At 52.0% G+C, this 13959-nt stretch overlaps 6 protein-coding genes across 6 annotated transcripts; 4 read left to right on the top strand and 2 right to left on the bottom strand.

Moving 5' to 3' along the window:
• Positions 1–408: 408 nt before the first annotated feature.
• On the top strand, positions 409–1413 carry J4E79_004947 (uncharacterized protein; the record flags this gene model as incomplete). Its single annotated transcript, XM_049353827.1, has 4 exons — positions 409–471; positions 521–637; positions 775–1293; positions 1342–1413. 4 exons carry the CDS (start codon positions 409–411, stop codon positions 1411–1413), a joined length of 771 nt encoding a protein of 256 aa, XP_049211447.1.
• Positions 1414–2114: 701 nt separating this feature from the next.
• PGK1 (phosphoglycerate kinase) lies at positions 2115–3476 on the top strand (the record flags this gene model as incomplete). Its single annotated transcript, XM_049353826.1, has 3 exons — positions 2115–2180; positions 2241–2661; positions 2710–3476. The coding sequence occupies 3 exons, from the start codon at positions 2115–2117 to the stop codon at positions 3474–3476; spliced, it is 1254 nt and encodes a 417-aa protein (XP_049211446.1).
• A 256-nt stretch (positions 3477–3732) lies between these two features.
• On the bottom strand, positions 3733–4104 carry J4E79_004945 (uncharacterized protein; the record flags this gene model as incomplete). The annotated part of the gene is made up of 3 exons (XM_049353825.1): positions 3733–3760; positions 3808–3910; positions 3960–4104. The coding sequence occupies 3 exons, from the start codon at positions 4102–4104 to the stop codon at positions 3733–3735; spliced, it is 276 nt and encodes a 91-aa protein (XP_049211445.1).
• A 578-nt stretch (positions 4105–4682) lies between these two features.
• On the top strand, positions 4683–7217 carry J4E79_004944 (uncharacterized protein; the record flags this gene model as incomplete). Its single annotated transcript, XM_049353824.1, has 6 exons — positions 4683–4764; positions 4813–4830; positions 4887–4963; positions 5024–5090; positions 5149–7102; positions 7157–7217. 6 exons carry the CDS (start codon positions 4683–4685, stop codon positions 7215–7217), a joined length of 2259 nt encoding a protein of 752 aa, XP_049211444.1.
• Positions 7218–7832: 615 nt separating this feature from the next.
• J4E79_004943 (uncharacterized protein) lies at positions 7833–11024 on the bottom strand (the record flags this gene model as incomplete). The annotated part of the gene is made up of 6 exons (XM_049353823.1): positions 7833–7936; positions 7990–8703; positions 8758–9080; positions 9130–9323; positions 9373–9635; positions 9686–11024. 6 exons carry the CDS (start codon positions 11022–11024, stop codon positions 7833–7835), a joined length of 2937 nt encoding a protein of 978 aa, XP_049211443.1.
• A 1034-nt stretch (positions 11025–12058) lies between these two features.
• J4E79_004942 (uncharacterized protein) lies at positions 12059–13599 on the top strand (the record flags this gene model as incomplete). The annotated part of the gene is made up of 2 exons (XM_049353822.1): positions 12059–13182; positions 13236–13599. The coding sequence occupies 2 exons, from the start codon at positions 12059–12061 to the stop codon at positions 13597–13599; spliced, it is 1488 nt and encodes a 495-aa protein (XP_049211442.1).
• Between the last annotated feature and the right edge of the window lie 360 nt (positions 13600–13959).

The following is a 13959-nucleotide window of genomic DNA, read 5'->3' as shown; positions in this document are numbered from 1 at the left end:
CGAGAAAGTGCTAGACATCCGGGCTCCCAACTTTACGTCTTGGATACGTCTTGGACATAGCTCGATAGTACGAGCCATAGGCGCGCGGAACTAGGCTGATGCCAGCCGTCGCTTGATGTCTGAAACTCGTCATTGGTCCCGGCGTGAAACTCTCGCCACTGTTGCAGCACCTCCGCACTGAACCCTGGGCTGCGGCTGCGCATCGCATGCCTCTGCTACACTTCCTACTACAAACCGCTCTTAATCACGATAGTATTGTCGCCTGCCCTATTTCCTTATCGCGCTTTTGAGCCGCATCAGATAGGACCACTTATAGCCGCACACGGGCCTGCGGCTACGTTTCATCAACGTCATCGCGATCTTCGAGCAACGCTACACCTAGAGCTTTTCACAGGACCCATACTAAACATGAACAGCACCAGACACAGACTGCTTTACCAGCTAAACAGCCGCTGGATTTACGGGAAGATTGTGAGCCACCCGCCCTGATACTATTTGATGGTCGACTAATTATTTCCAGCCGCTGCTGCATTCAATAGTATTCCTGCTCCAAATGGCGGCCGTCAGCATGCTCACGCGCAAGTACAACCAGTACTATGCGGCGCGTCCAGTTCTCACCACGATGATCACCAACGCCGTACGTTTCCCCTTGCTATAAACGCCATGCGCATCGAGTGGCATGTCGCGCGACCGCCACACCGCATATTGCGACCTCTGCGCCGAACCCGACATATCTCAGACATGACGAAATAGGGAGGCTAACACCATGTGCAGGTGTTGGGTGGTATCGCAGACACAGTAGCCCAGACGCTCACCGCCGTGCGGGAGCGCGCAGTACGCAAGAAGGGCGGCCCAGGCAAGGACGACTTCCTGGCGATTGAAATCCACGAGCTCGACAGACGGAACCCGTTCAACGAGAACGACCTTATACCCGACTCGAAGATACTTCCCCCGCCTTTCGATTTCGAGCGAACCACGAGATTCATGTCCTACGGTTTCCTCATGTCGCCAATCCAGCACAGGTGGTTCGGCTTCCTGTCCAGGACTTTCCCCGTTTCAAAGACTGCGACATGGTTGCCAGCACTCAAGCGTGTGGCTTTTGATCAGTTCCTGTTCGCCCCAGCTGGTCTGGCTGCCTTTTTCACCTTCATGACTGTTGCCGAGGGTGGTGGTAAGCGTGCTGTGCAGCGCAAGTTCCAGGACGTATACGTGCCTGCGCTCAAGGCCAACTACATGGTCTGGCCGGCTGTGCAGCTCATTAACTTCCGAGTCATGCCCATCCAATTCCAGATTGTAAGTATATTGCTCCAGGCTGTAATTCTAGCAACTAACGTATGCCAGCCATTTGTATCTACCGTGGGTATTGCTTGGACAGCTTACCTCTCTTTGACGAACTCGGCCGACGAAGCCTAAGCCTATCAAATTATGCGAACGAATTCCCATGTTTAAATATCATACGTACACATAAGTTCGGGTCATGGCGGCATCGGGTGATTCCCCTTGAGCGTCTCGCGCGTTAGCATGTTTGGTTGGGCATTTGCACGGCGTCAGGTTAGTTGACTTTGATACGGTCGATGTGTTATGTACAGTCTTGAATTTGATACAGAATGAAACTATCATCATGCACAAATATTGTTCGCCTTGCGTGTATGCTTGGATTGTGTGTTTTACCAAGTCTCTTCATGTGGAGAGATCATGCAAGACGCGTTGCAACGATACCCCAACACCACTGAGTACTCCCGGCCGCGGGGGACGTCGACCTTGGCTGCCCACTTTGTCAAGCCCCAAGACGCGCGGGCAGCAAAATGTGTTTTACATCAGCTAATTTCTCTAGTCCGGTCACGTCAACTTGCTTTTTTGTGGTTCGATAAGGAGCGCGAAGCTTTGCATGCAGGAGAACCCGTGGATTGCCCCGCTACACCCCACCAAGCCTGCCCATGACGATCTGAAGCTCGACAACAAACATTGAACACCTCCCACGCTTCTTCCTTTCTCCAACTCATTGACGTAAGTGGACCTTTACCTGAGGTATATAGCTGGCAGTTGTATCCTTCGATTGATGCGACTAGAACTTCATTATACTCACACCATCACAGTACTACTATACACCCACCATGTCTCTCTCTAACAAGCTGTCAATCGCAGACGTCGACCTCAAGGGCAAGCGCGTCCTCATCCGAGTGAGTACATTCAGAACTTTGGTGTGAAGCACAAACACAAATCTAACCGCGACACACCAGGTCGACTTCAACGTCCCTCTCGACTCCGACAAGAACATCACCAACAACCAGCGCATTGTCGGCGCCCTTCCCACAATCAAGCACGCTGTCGACAATGGCGCAAAGGCCGTCATCCTCATGTCGCATCTCGGCCGCCCAGACGGAAAGCCAAATGCAAAGTACAGTCTCAAGCCGGTTGTTCCCGAACTCGAGAAGCTCCTCGGCAAGAGCGTAACCTTCACAGACGACTGCGTCGGCAAGTCGGTCGAGGACACCGTTAACGGCGCTAGCGGCGGCCAGGTCATCCTACTGGAGAACCTGCGCTTCCACGCCGAGGAGGAGGGCAGCTACAAGGATGACGAGGGCAAGAAGCAGAAGGTTGACAAGAGCAAGGTTGAGGAGTTCAGGAAGGGCCTGACTGCTCTTGGTGACATTTACATCAGTGAGTGTCTTCGGCGATCTGTACAAGTAGCATACTGACGGGTTACAGACGATGCCTTTGGCACTGCCCACCGCGCACACAGCTCCATGGTCGGCGTCGACCTCCCACAAAAGGCGTCTGGCTTCCTCGTCAAGAAGGAGCTCGACTACTTTGCGCAAGCGCTCGAAGAGCCCAAGCGCCCCTTCCTCGCCATCCTTGGTGGTGCCAAGGTCTCCGACAAGATCCAGCTGATCGACAACCTGCTCGGCAAGGTCAACAGCCTCATCATCTGCGGAGGCATGTCGTTCACCTTCAAGAAGACACTCGAGGGCGTTAAGATCGGTGACAGTTTGTTCGACGAGGCCGGCAGCAAGACCGTCAAGGACCTTGTTGAGAAGGCGAAGAAGAACAACGTCAAGATTGTCCTGCCCGTCGACTACATCACCGCCGACAAGTTCGACAAGGATGCCAACACTGGCTACGCTGAGGACAAGGACGGTATTCCAGATGGCTGGATGGGTCTCGACTGTGGTGACAAGTCTATCAAGCTGTACAAGGAGGCCATTGGCGAGGCGCAGACCATCCTCTGGAACGGTCCCGCCGGTGTATTCGAGTTTGAGAAGTTCGCCAAGGGCACAAAGGCGACACTCGATGCTGCTGTTGATGCTGCGCAGAGCGGCAAGATTGTCATCATCGGTGGTGGTGACACAGCCACTGTTGCCGCCAAGTACGGCGTAGAAGACAAGCTGTCCCACGTCTCGACTGGTGGTGGTGCGTCGCTCGAGCTGCTCGAGGGCAAGGACCTGCCCGGTGTATCCGCTCTGTCAAGTAAGTAAACCAGTCACTCATAGAAGTGAACGGCAGCTCAAGATGAGGGAAGGTATATCTTCGAAGTTATGATTGTAGCTATAGCTCTTTTCGGTTCAATAAAGATACCGCGTTCCACCTCGTAGCCTATGGACGTGATGCGTGTCTTTGGGCTCACTTTCTCAACCATGTATGTGTCTCGAGCTAGCCATGTTCTCATTCGTGTGAAGGGTCGTCATGTCTTCCGTTCGAATCGCGTCTGTTCGTGTCGACTATAGGTATCGCTCATTTGCCCAGCTTCTTAAGCTCCTCCCTGGTTGTTGTTAGCGCCTGTACATTTCCAGTAGATAAGTGTCCTACCTCAGCTGAACCGCAAAGTCGTCATTCGTGTCATCATCGTCCCAGCTCTCTTCCCAGAGATGTGTGTTGCCGTTGGGGATCTGTGTCTCCTCCTCAGTCCAGTCTGCAGACACGTTAGCTTGATGCATCCCCCTTCAACCATTCCAACGTACCCTCTACAGGAAAGTCCTCAAACTCGTCATCCTCCTCTAGCTGTGTCGCGGGCTTCTTCTCGGGCGCCAGTGGTTGCTCGCCGTTCTTGGAGTCGCTGACGACGGCCTTCTTCATATCGTTGCTGCCTTGTGCTGAGCCGGACATTGTGACTGTTTCGGGAGATGCGATCGGCGATGTATTATGGTATGGATGGGTGAGTCGAGTTGTGATTACGCGGTGTTGTGGCTTTGGTGAGCTTTGGTGATGCGGCTCTAACAGCGGAGGAGCAGCGGCGGCGATTGTCCGCAAGGCTTAGCGCGACGTCACGTGGTGCACCTGGCAACTGGGTTCGCGGGGTACGAGTCCGTTGAGGTTGCAGCTTGGCTCCGAGAAAGTTCCATGTGATGCATGGTGGTGCTTTGCTATCGCCGTTGCACCCCATTTACTCTTTTCAAGCCGGACCTGGAGTGCATTGGAGGGTAAAGTACGGATAATGAACATGACGTACACGTACTTTAGCTCCGAGTAGCCGGACGAAGCTGTAAGCACCGCCCGTCTGGTGGGCTTTAGTAGGTGTCTAGACACGCGCTCAGTGTCTTAGCTGGCGTATCCGCTTCACGCTGAGATTTGAATATACTTACTACCTCTCTTCATTCGATCTTTCTCGTGTCTCTCTTTCTCGGCCTCTTCTGGTTAACCTTTTTTCGACCAGTCTCTCCGCGGCGCGGGATTATTTATCCAGCATGTTCAAAGTCGGCGGTTGGCTCAAGGGCCATACGCCTGGGCATTCGAAGAGCTTAGATTCCTTGAGCGAAATGGCACAGAGTAAGTTCAAAAGCATGCATAGGTCAGGCAGGTACTAATACAACACAGTTGAGGATGCCATGAGCGGTACGAACTCCACCCAATACAGTGGCGCAGACAAGTCTAATCACACGCGAGCACAGCCGTCACCTATATCATGGCCGATGATATCGAAAGCGCCGAAGCACACCTTAGCAAAGGATCCAGTCCATTCCACCAGGTACACACCTACCTTCCAGCCCTCGGGCCCATACTTCGGTTCTAGTCTTATATCGTGTAGCTCGGAGCGGGTGTGTGTGTCTTCATACGGGCGACGTTGGGTTTCGAGCCGGAAATCGTACGCGAAGGTCTGATCGCATATTCAACATGATGTCAAGGAGATGTAGTGACTGACATGGTCGACAGCTGCAAATGCCCTATCAGTGGCCGAGAACTCCGCTTACGAACACCAACGCCGTATTAGCAAGGATCCGAACGCGTATAAATCGCCTATATACCCTCCGGGCACCGAGTACGCGGTATGTCAGGCAGAGGCACAGCTGATGAGTGCCGTTGTTGGTGTGCTCAACGAGAGCTTGACGGAGGCCATCAAGAGTTTCTACAAATTAAGGAAAGCATACCTTGCGCTGGAGGGTGTGATGGAGAATGAGAAAAAGTTTCTGGCGGAGAGGAGCACGAGTAGCGTCAACTCGGTGGGATCGCGCCCCTCTTCGAAGGGCTCGGTTCGCTCAAATGTGGCAGGCAATGCTATCAAGAGCTCCCAGGGTCCTGCGTCTACCGGGCCGTCCGCTGCAGCATCGACTTCTAGTCTGAAGCAAACTACAACAGTGACTGGACCGGCTGCGAAGAAGGCTACAGATGACGACGATGACGATGTCGACTTCGTGGATGCTCCAGAAGATCACACTGGCGGTGCAACGCCTGTGGAATACATGGGACGTCTGAATGTCGCCGCTGACAATGGTGCTACTGTCGAGCTAGACAATGCTCAAAAGAAGGTGGATGTCGCGGCAAGTTCGGCACCAGGGCTTCCTACCATGAACGAAAACCCATCCAACTCGCTACCAGACGCTATCGAATACTTCGAGAAGCTTACCTTGAACGATGAGGGAGATGCTGATGCAGATATCGCGTCGTTCAGCAACCACCCAGTCGATGTGTTCATCCTCTCCGGATCCAACTTTTGTTTCGGCATGTTATTACTCATTCTCTCGTTCATCCCGCCGTCTTTTGCTGGATTACTGAAGATCGTCGGCTTCAAGGGCGATAGGGAGCGAGGAATGCGAATGCTGTGGCAAGCGACTAAATTCCACAACATTCACGGTGCCATGGCTGGAGTTGTGCTTATGGGATACATCAATGGCTTCACCAACTTCTGCGACATACTTCCTACAAAGGGCGAGGGAGCATACCCGAAGGAACGGTGTCTGGCTTTGCTCCGCTACATGCGCGCAAGATACCCCAAGAGTCATCTCTGGCTACTTGAGGAGTCCAGGATGCTCGCCTCTGAGAAGAAGTTGGAAGAGGCTGTTCAATTCATGCACGAGGTGGGCGAGTCGAAGCTAAAACAGCTTGAGGCGCTCACGTGGTTTGAACGCAGCTTGAACAACATGTACATGCACGACTACGAAGCTACCGCTTTCGCTTTCGAGAAGTGCATTGGCCTCAACAACTGGTCCCACGCGCTATACTACCACATCATCGCCGCCTCGTACGTCGAACTCTACCGAAAGCACAAGACCACCGACCCGACCAAAGCGAAGGAATACGGTGTGAAAGCAGAGGAATACATGAAGAAAGTCATGCCCAACGTCGGAAAGAAGAAGTTCATGGCACGCCAACTCCCCTTCGACATCTTTGTCGCACGCAAGATCCAAAAATGGGAAGCACGCGCCAAGGAATGGAACTGCGACATCGTCGACGCCGTCGGCGTCTCTCCACTCGAGGAAATGATCTACTTCTGGAACGGATACAAGCGCATGCGAGACGACCACCTCCAAGTCTCCCTCGCCAACCTCGCCTGGAGCGAATCACCAGCCAACCCACACTGGGACAAGGAGGGCGTCGACGAGAAATCTATTCTCCACGTCTTGCGCGCTGCTACCCTCCGTAACATGGACCAAACAGCTGAAGCCAAGGCCATCCTAGAGAAAGAAGTGTTGCCTGTTGACAAATTACTCATCACGGGTAACTTCAAAGATAACTGGACTGCGCCTTGTGCGCGCTACGAGATGGCCGCGAATATCTGGCGCGAGGCTGATGCGGATGGGCATCCGGAGAAGAACCCGCAGATGCTGGTGCAGTGTAAGGATTGGTTGGATGAGGTTACGAAGATGGGTGGGTTTGATTTGGATGCTAGGTATGTCGATGGTTTCTGCGATGTGTGATGTGTTGAACGCTAACTTGTGGGTAGGATTGGTATGAAGATTACGACGGGTAAGGAGACGTTGAGGAAGTTTGGGGTGCAGTGTTAGAGGGTCGTTGAGGTGGTGGTTATTGGGCAAGAGGGGGATACACATATATGGTATAGAGGTAGATAAACACGGCAGGGGCAGGAAGGCTTTGCATCATTACATTCCTTGCGAATATGTCCAAAATAGCATTGTTCATGCTCCACATAGACTACTATAGTGGGTGAGTAAGCACAATCTTAGATACCACTCTGCCATTGACACCCCGACGCATACAAGGACTCAAATACTCTGGCATATACACCACCATTCACCCAATCTTCCGCATTTCCTCGCGCAGTGGCCTGATAGTTGCTCGCTACCACGCTTACTACATGAGCCCCGGTGATGCTCATTCCTCCACATACGACCAAAGTGGGGAGTGGAGAGAAGACACGATATCCAACGAAGCATGCCCAGGCAAGATTATTACTAGGCAGGCGGAAACATGTAGCGCGGAGCAGTTACCTAGTAAGAACAAGTCCTATTGTGTGGAGATTCTGTACGCTAAGAAGAACAAGAAAAACTGACCGTGCCCGCAGCATGCTAGTGTTGAGCACTATCTTGTGCCTCCGAGATCCGGGTTGCGCGCAGACTCGATCTTGCCTGGGGCGCACACCCTGTGCACCGGCACAGTATTCAACCACCAAACCATCCTTGCCAGAACGATTTCTCAACAACTTGATTGCCAGCAGCAGGTTCCGGCGAGGAGGGCTGCTGATGCTCCTCAACATTCTGTACGACTACCAAGATATATGTCAGTTCAACATCTTTGCAGGATTGCATGAAGACTTACCTGGCTGGTAGCGGTACCGCGAGACGATAGCATTCATCTCTTTCTCGATTCGTTCGTAGTCAAAAGCATCCAATAGGTTCCAAACTCGAATCATAGCCATGATGTCCTCATGCACCTTGCTGCAGGGACCTTCGTTGAACCATTCAGCGGATTTGTCGATGTCCTTCTTTTCAACCTCTTTTTGGTCGTTGTCGCATTGCCAGAATGCATGGTCCAGGATGATTATGGTATCAAGAGCGCACATAAGCAACGCTCTGCCGAACTGGGGTGCGGCTACTATGCTCACAGCTGCAACGCCCGTGCCGAGTACAGCTCCAGGCACAGCTCCGAAGCCTGACCCTACCATGACGGCACCAGCGCTACCCAAAGCTTGCGTAAACAACTGCACCACGTTTGCAGTAGTGTTGCTGACCAGAACGTTGGCCATACATCGCCAAGCGATGTCTCCGCTGATGCCGTGGAAATTGAATATACCACTGATTGCGCTCACAATCATTGGTGCTACCACTGTGGTTGAGACACTGCCGGAATAGGCCAGCGGAACCGTGCTCGTTCGTACGGCGTGCTTGTATAATCGCAGAGACTCTTTTATAGCTGCTTCGACCTTTACGTCGACCAGGACTCCCTGTGCTTGAGAAAACATGGCTCTCACTTGGTCGTTTTTCAGATTGCTGGATGTGACTTCAACAAGATTCTTGATGGATTCCGCATCCTCTGCACTATCATCAGCTCAAACATCCTAAAAGATCAAAAGCATTCAATGCTTACTCTCGCTTGTGAAGATTGGACCGGCCATGCACGGATACCCTTTAGAGGTGTTCACGAATGCCTCCTTGATCTTCGCTTTGAACAGATCGACACGTTCTGCGACTCTGGCATCAACGAACCTGCGACGCTCCTCATATGTCAGTTGGTCGTCGTATTCTTCCTCATCCTCTTCGCCCTTGTACATCGCCCTGAGTTTGTCCACTTTGGAGCATATCACCACGACAGGTATAGTACTCTTGCACTTGTTCAGCACTTTGAAGAGATCTTCGTCGGACTCGCAGGCGGGACGACTTTCGCGTTCGGGTCCGGCTAGTATACAATACCTGCTATAGTTAGTCTCCACGAAACTCCGTAGAAAGAAGGACTTCATACCAGATGGTATGGACTCTCAACGGGAGCTTAGGCTCTTTGGATCGGGTTGTCAAGAAATTTTCCACAGCGCTGGCTTCCTTGTTGGAAGCTCCGGACTGGAAGCCTTCCGAGTCGTGAACGATGTATGGAAGATCTGGTCCCGTAATCTCTTCCTCTACATCATGCTTTTGGTGTGTATTGGCATTGACCTGAGACTAGACCAAACAATTAGCAATGACAGCTGCTTCGCCGAAGGGGACGTACAAGGTTGCCTTTGAGGACTTTGTTTATTAGCGAAGACTTTCCTACCCCGGCATCACCACAAATCAAGATACGGACTTTCTCGAGCCGTTTCTGCATGGCCGGTGACGGATTTTGCCAGAAGATTTCACCTTCATCTGGAATGGCCCGGTGACGAAACAAAGCGAGAGATTTGGAGAAAGCCCAGCCGCCAGACACATGGCTGATGCTGGGGTTCTCATCGAGCACTTGATACACAGATGGATGGATGAAAGTCCCGACAGGTGCTATAGACGAGAGTCAGCTACGATAATCAGATATAATGGGGCATACATACAAGTGGGGCAATAGCCCATCAATACGTGTTCGTCGAATATGCATCGAGGTTTGATTCTCCAAACGAATCTGTGCGCAGGACCCCAGTACGAGCTGTTGATCTTCACCTGGAACTCGTCCTTGCGGTTCTCATGTATGTCGCAGAGATCCCAAAGGCGAACACTAATTCCATTTTCAAGTGTCAGGGACGTTTCTGACGGCTTGCTCGAGGTCTTTTGGCGCTGCGATTGTGGCGGCATGACCAACTTCACGGGATCGTCCATGTAAGGTTTAGGAGGCTCTTGGATGTACGCTGTCTCTTTGTATTCCAGCCCAATTGGTCGAAATCCAAGCGTGAGACCAAGAGCTTCGGCTTCAGAGAGCACCCACTGTAGTGGATAAAGTGACAGACCATCCTTGGAGTTCGCGCCTCCTAGGTCCTCATGTGTACCAACGAACCAAGCCTGTAAGATTCTGTGTTTTGATGATGCTGCGTTGATATCGGGTGTCGCCGTCTCTGGCTTGAACTGCTCTCTCTCCTCATTTAGGGCCAATGCATGACGGTAATGCTGAATATGGGGGTGGGGCAAAACATCGAACAAGCCATGGTCTGTGAATGCCTTCACAGTGTCGAAAGCCCCAACAAAACGTACTACGGGAGGTGTTGTACTGCGGATGAAGTGATGATAGGTCTGTCCGCCCACGTTGTTGTTCGACGCTCTGACAGTGGGGTAGAGCTCCAACATCTCTTGGTAATGCTTTGAGAAATCGTTCAAGTCCTTGGGTACATGCATGTAACAGAGGAGGTTCGCCACGGCACGAACTGTAAATGCGCCACGGCTGAATCCGAAGAAATAGATCTCGTCGTTCGGGCCATTGGTATTGCGACAGCAGTACTCGTACACTTTTTCGATCTCGGCTGGAAGTCCAGACCCAAAGGCGCCCAAGAACAAGTTCTTCATGGCATTTTCCTTGTCTCCAAGACCAGTGAAATACTTTCGTTGCTGTTGCCACCGTTTTCCTGTCACCTGGTCCGTAACAGGGCCTTCTTTCACGGATGCAAAGGCTCGAAACACCGTGCTGATATTCCCTTGTGGGCTTCCGAACGTGCCATCTGGCCCACCCCAGGTTCCGTCGACGCAAACGATCAAGCGCTTTGGTAGGGGCCCGTCCTGAATCTTCTCCGCTGGTGGTGCGGAGACCATCGAGGGATTCTGTTGCGCTTTCGATTCGAAGAGGACAGAAGACGGTGCGTAATGGTATCTCACGGCAAGTATGACCAAAACACCAGCCAGACATAGCCAACCCCATTGAGAACCTGTCTCGGATCCGGCACTCATGATGGTGAAAAAGTTGTACATTTTCAGTTTGCTCAAATGATGTGAGGCGATGAGAAGGAGCGCGACAGCTCCATGCCACAGTCAGTCTAATCTATACCGCTCGATAGCCATTCTCATTTCCTAGGATGTCTGGACCCGGAAACACTAGAAATGGCGTCTGTAGTGCATGTCAGTGGCGCTCGTCCTTCTCCGGCTGCCGTGTGCTGTGGGCAAGGTAGTCGTCGTTCGGAGCTGTGTGTAACAATGGTTCGTGTGCCTGGGCCGTGTCGGCTCAGCCTCACCTGAAGCAATTATGAGCAAGCGTCTAGAGCTTCATACACTAATTCTTAGTTCCAGGAAGTCGCCCATTCTACCGCATTGTGGCTGCGTGTTACGCGCGATACGTACTACCGGCATTTGGAAAGCGGCGTCCTCTCGAGTCACCCATCTTTAGGAAACTGCTCTTGCTGTATAAATAGCATGATTCGCAAGCTTGCAAACTGCACTTTCTCTGGGTATGTTGTAGACGTTTGCGGCGAAAGAAGGAAGCGGGACGCGCCTGGCCGTGCCACGCCACATGTGGGGCGGACTCGCCTGGGCAGACATCGCAGGGCTGGAGGGCTGGGTGGCTGGTCAGCCGCAATACAATAAACCCAATGCACAGAAGGAAGCCTGGCTTGCAGACGCCTTGTTTGGGTTGGCTTGCAGAGCACGCGTCCTCACGACCGGTGCACTCGCATCGCGCGCTCATTCGTTCTCTACCCCGCACAAATTATGTAGGATGTGTAGCTCCGGACCACGAACTACAACACGATCGCGTTGAGTGCTGAGCAAGGTATGGGCCGGTGGGCGCCTCGATATGCGGCGACAGACGCGATGGCTTTTTGAGCGCAGCTGAGCCCAAACTTCGGCACAGTTCGCGGCTCGCTGTTTATGCTCGTGACGCAAGGTGAGGCCGACGTCTCCGATTGTCGATGTTAATGCGCGTAAACTGGCTTTCCCCCTGGACATGAACAAGGTTAACAGCCGTAACGTCTCTTTACATCTGCTTAGTTCTTCATCGACTGAAGCCTATCATGGAATCTATGTTTTCGTCTAATATCCGCGAACACGGCAGCATACCGTGGGACGACAACTACATGAAAATTGGCTCCGGCTACGATCTCCACAAACAGCAGTCGCTGCGCTCGCCTTTTTGGCCATGTCACCCTTCCTATGAACTTCCAAGTACGGAACTGCACACTCTGGAGATCAGCAGCAAGATATTGCGCGATGAGGAAACTTTACTTCAATACATGACCTCTGACACACGGGCACTTGCATCGGTCTTTACTGTCTTCAACCTTAAAGCCTCCCTGGAGACACTCAAGACCGCTCGATGCAGCAAGACGTCCATGACAGTGATTAAGCGTTGCACTATTACGCTGCCTGCTGAGCATCATGAGCATTTGCTTGAGCTCTCTGACGAAGCAGAGTCCTGTTTTGGGCGGCTGAATTGGTACGGGGAAGCCAACGCACAAACCTTCAAGACAAGGTACGGCCAGTACTGCATCACTGGAAGAACTCGACAATCTACATTCTTTGCCGTGAGCACCTACTCAGCCGATACACAGCAGGAACTCGACCAGTTTGCCAGTAGGCTTTCGGCAGACTTCAACGGAAAAACGGTGGCTGTCGAAGCTGCATCTTCCTTCGAAATGGGTTCATCCCACAAATCCGCTAGCATCAGGGAAACGCATGAAGTCGTCGTCGTTGGATGCAGTTCGCGGAACTTGCAACACCGGCTCCACACAATCGATATTCAGAAAGCTTGGGTCGACTTCCTTGAGCACTACACGCCTATACCAGTCCTGGCGCAAATTACACACTATGCCAATATCGACATCAGAATCAAACATCCGCAGGGGTCGCTGTCCATCCCAGAAGACTTTCGGAATGCAGCTGAGCTTGCCCAGCTTCTCCAGGTTGCAGCTCGGTCCAATCGTCTGGTCGGCGCTCGAGCCCTAGAGATATCCGTCCAGTCGACGATTTTGAAGCTGGCTGATCTACACGTATACGCGGAAGATAGTGATGAGGCCCTTCAACAATGCGTGGCGACTCTAAAGAACGTCCGAGAAGAGCTGAGTGGGGTGTGGGATCGACGGCGAAAGGTGGCAAAGGTGATGACTGAAACAGAAGGCCAAATCGAGAAGTGGAAGTTGTAAGCAAATTTCTTCTTCATAAATGGCTGACATGAGACTGATTGACTTGTAGAAACAAATGGGTGAAAGCCCACCACACCCCACAATGGAAGATTGGAATCTGCCCTGATGATGTGCACGAAAGTCTCCGTAATGAAGTTATAGAGTATCGAGAGGACTGGGATCCTGAAAGTAAGCGTGATGGTATGCCCGTGTGTCTCAAGAATGAGGTGTCCATGTGCCTCCCTGGACGCCGAATTGTTGGAGCACAGGTTGAAAGTGGTTGGCAAGATGATACCAATGGATGGTGGCGAAGGACCTATGGGTCGTTGGGGGAAGACACGCTTGCTATTGGTTTCGAGACTCAACACTACCGCGGTGGTAGCTGGGCTTTGATTGTATGGGCGGTTGACAAGAATATATACATGGAAGCCTGATAGTATCTTGGACAGGGTCATGAAGTCGCGCTAGGTACATATGGATTTCGGAGGTTGTGAGTAGCTCGTCTGCGTCGCGTCGCGTCACCGCAGTACCATGGGACGAAGAGCGGTGGAAGCAACAAGGTCTTCAACCGTGAGTCTCAAGTCAGAACGCGCTCCTGGTCCACAGTATAATGCTAGCATCATTCGTAGCCTGTCTATCGCCTGTGATAGTTGCTCGTTACTTCGCTTACTACATTTCCTGCAGAAATGCCTACTCCTTCACATACAACTATAGAACAATAAGAATTAGGCTTTCTATCTGCTTAGCTATATATAAGTATTATACTAGTAGATTAGTAGTTAGGTAAGTAACTA

The sequence above is a fragment of the Alternaria viburni genome (genome assembly GCF_023758015.1).
Source record: "Alternaria viburni strain BMP 2772 chromosome Unknown scaffold_9, whole genome shotgun sequence".
Taxonomy (NCBI): Eukaryota; Fungi; Ascomycota; class Dothideomycetes; order Pleosporales; family Pleosporaceae; genus Alternaria; species Alternaria viburni.
Note: the sequence above shows the minus strand (reverse complement) of the source record. Positions and strands in the feature narration are given on the sequence as shown.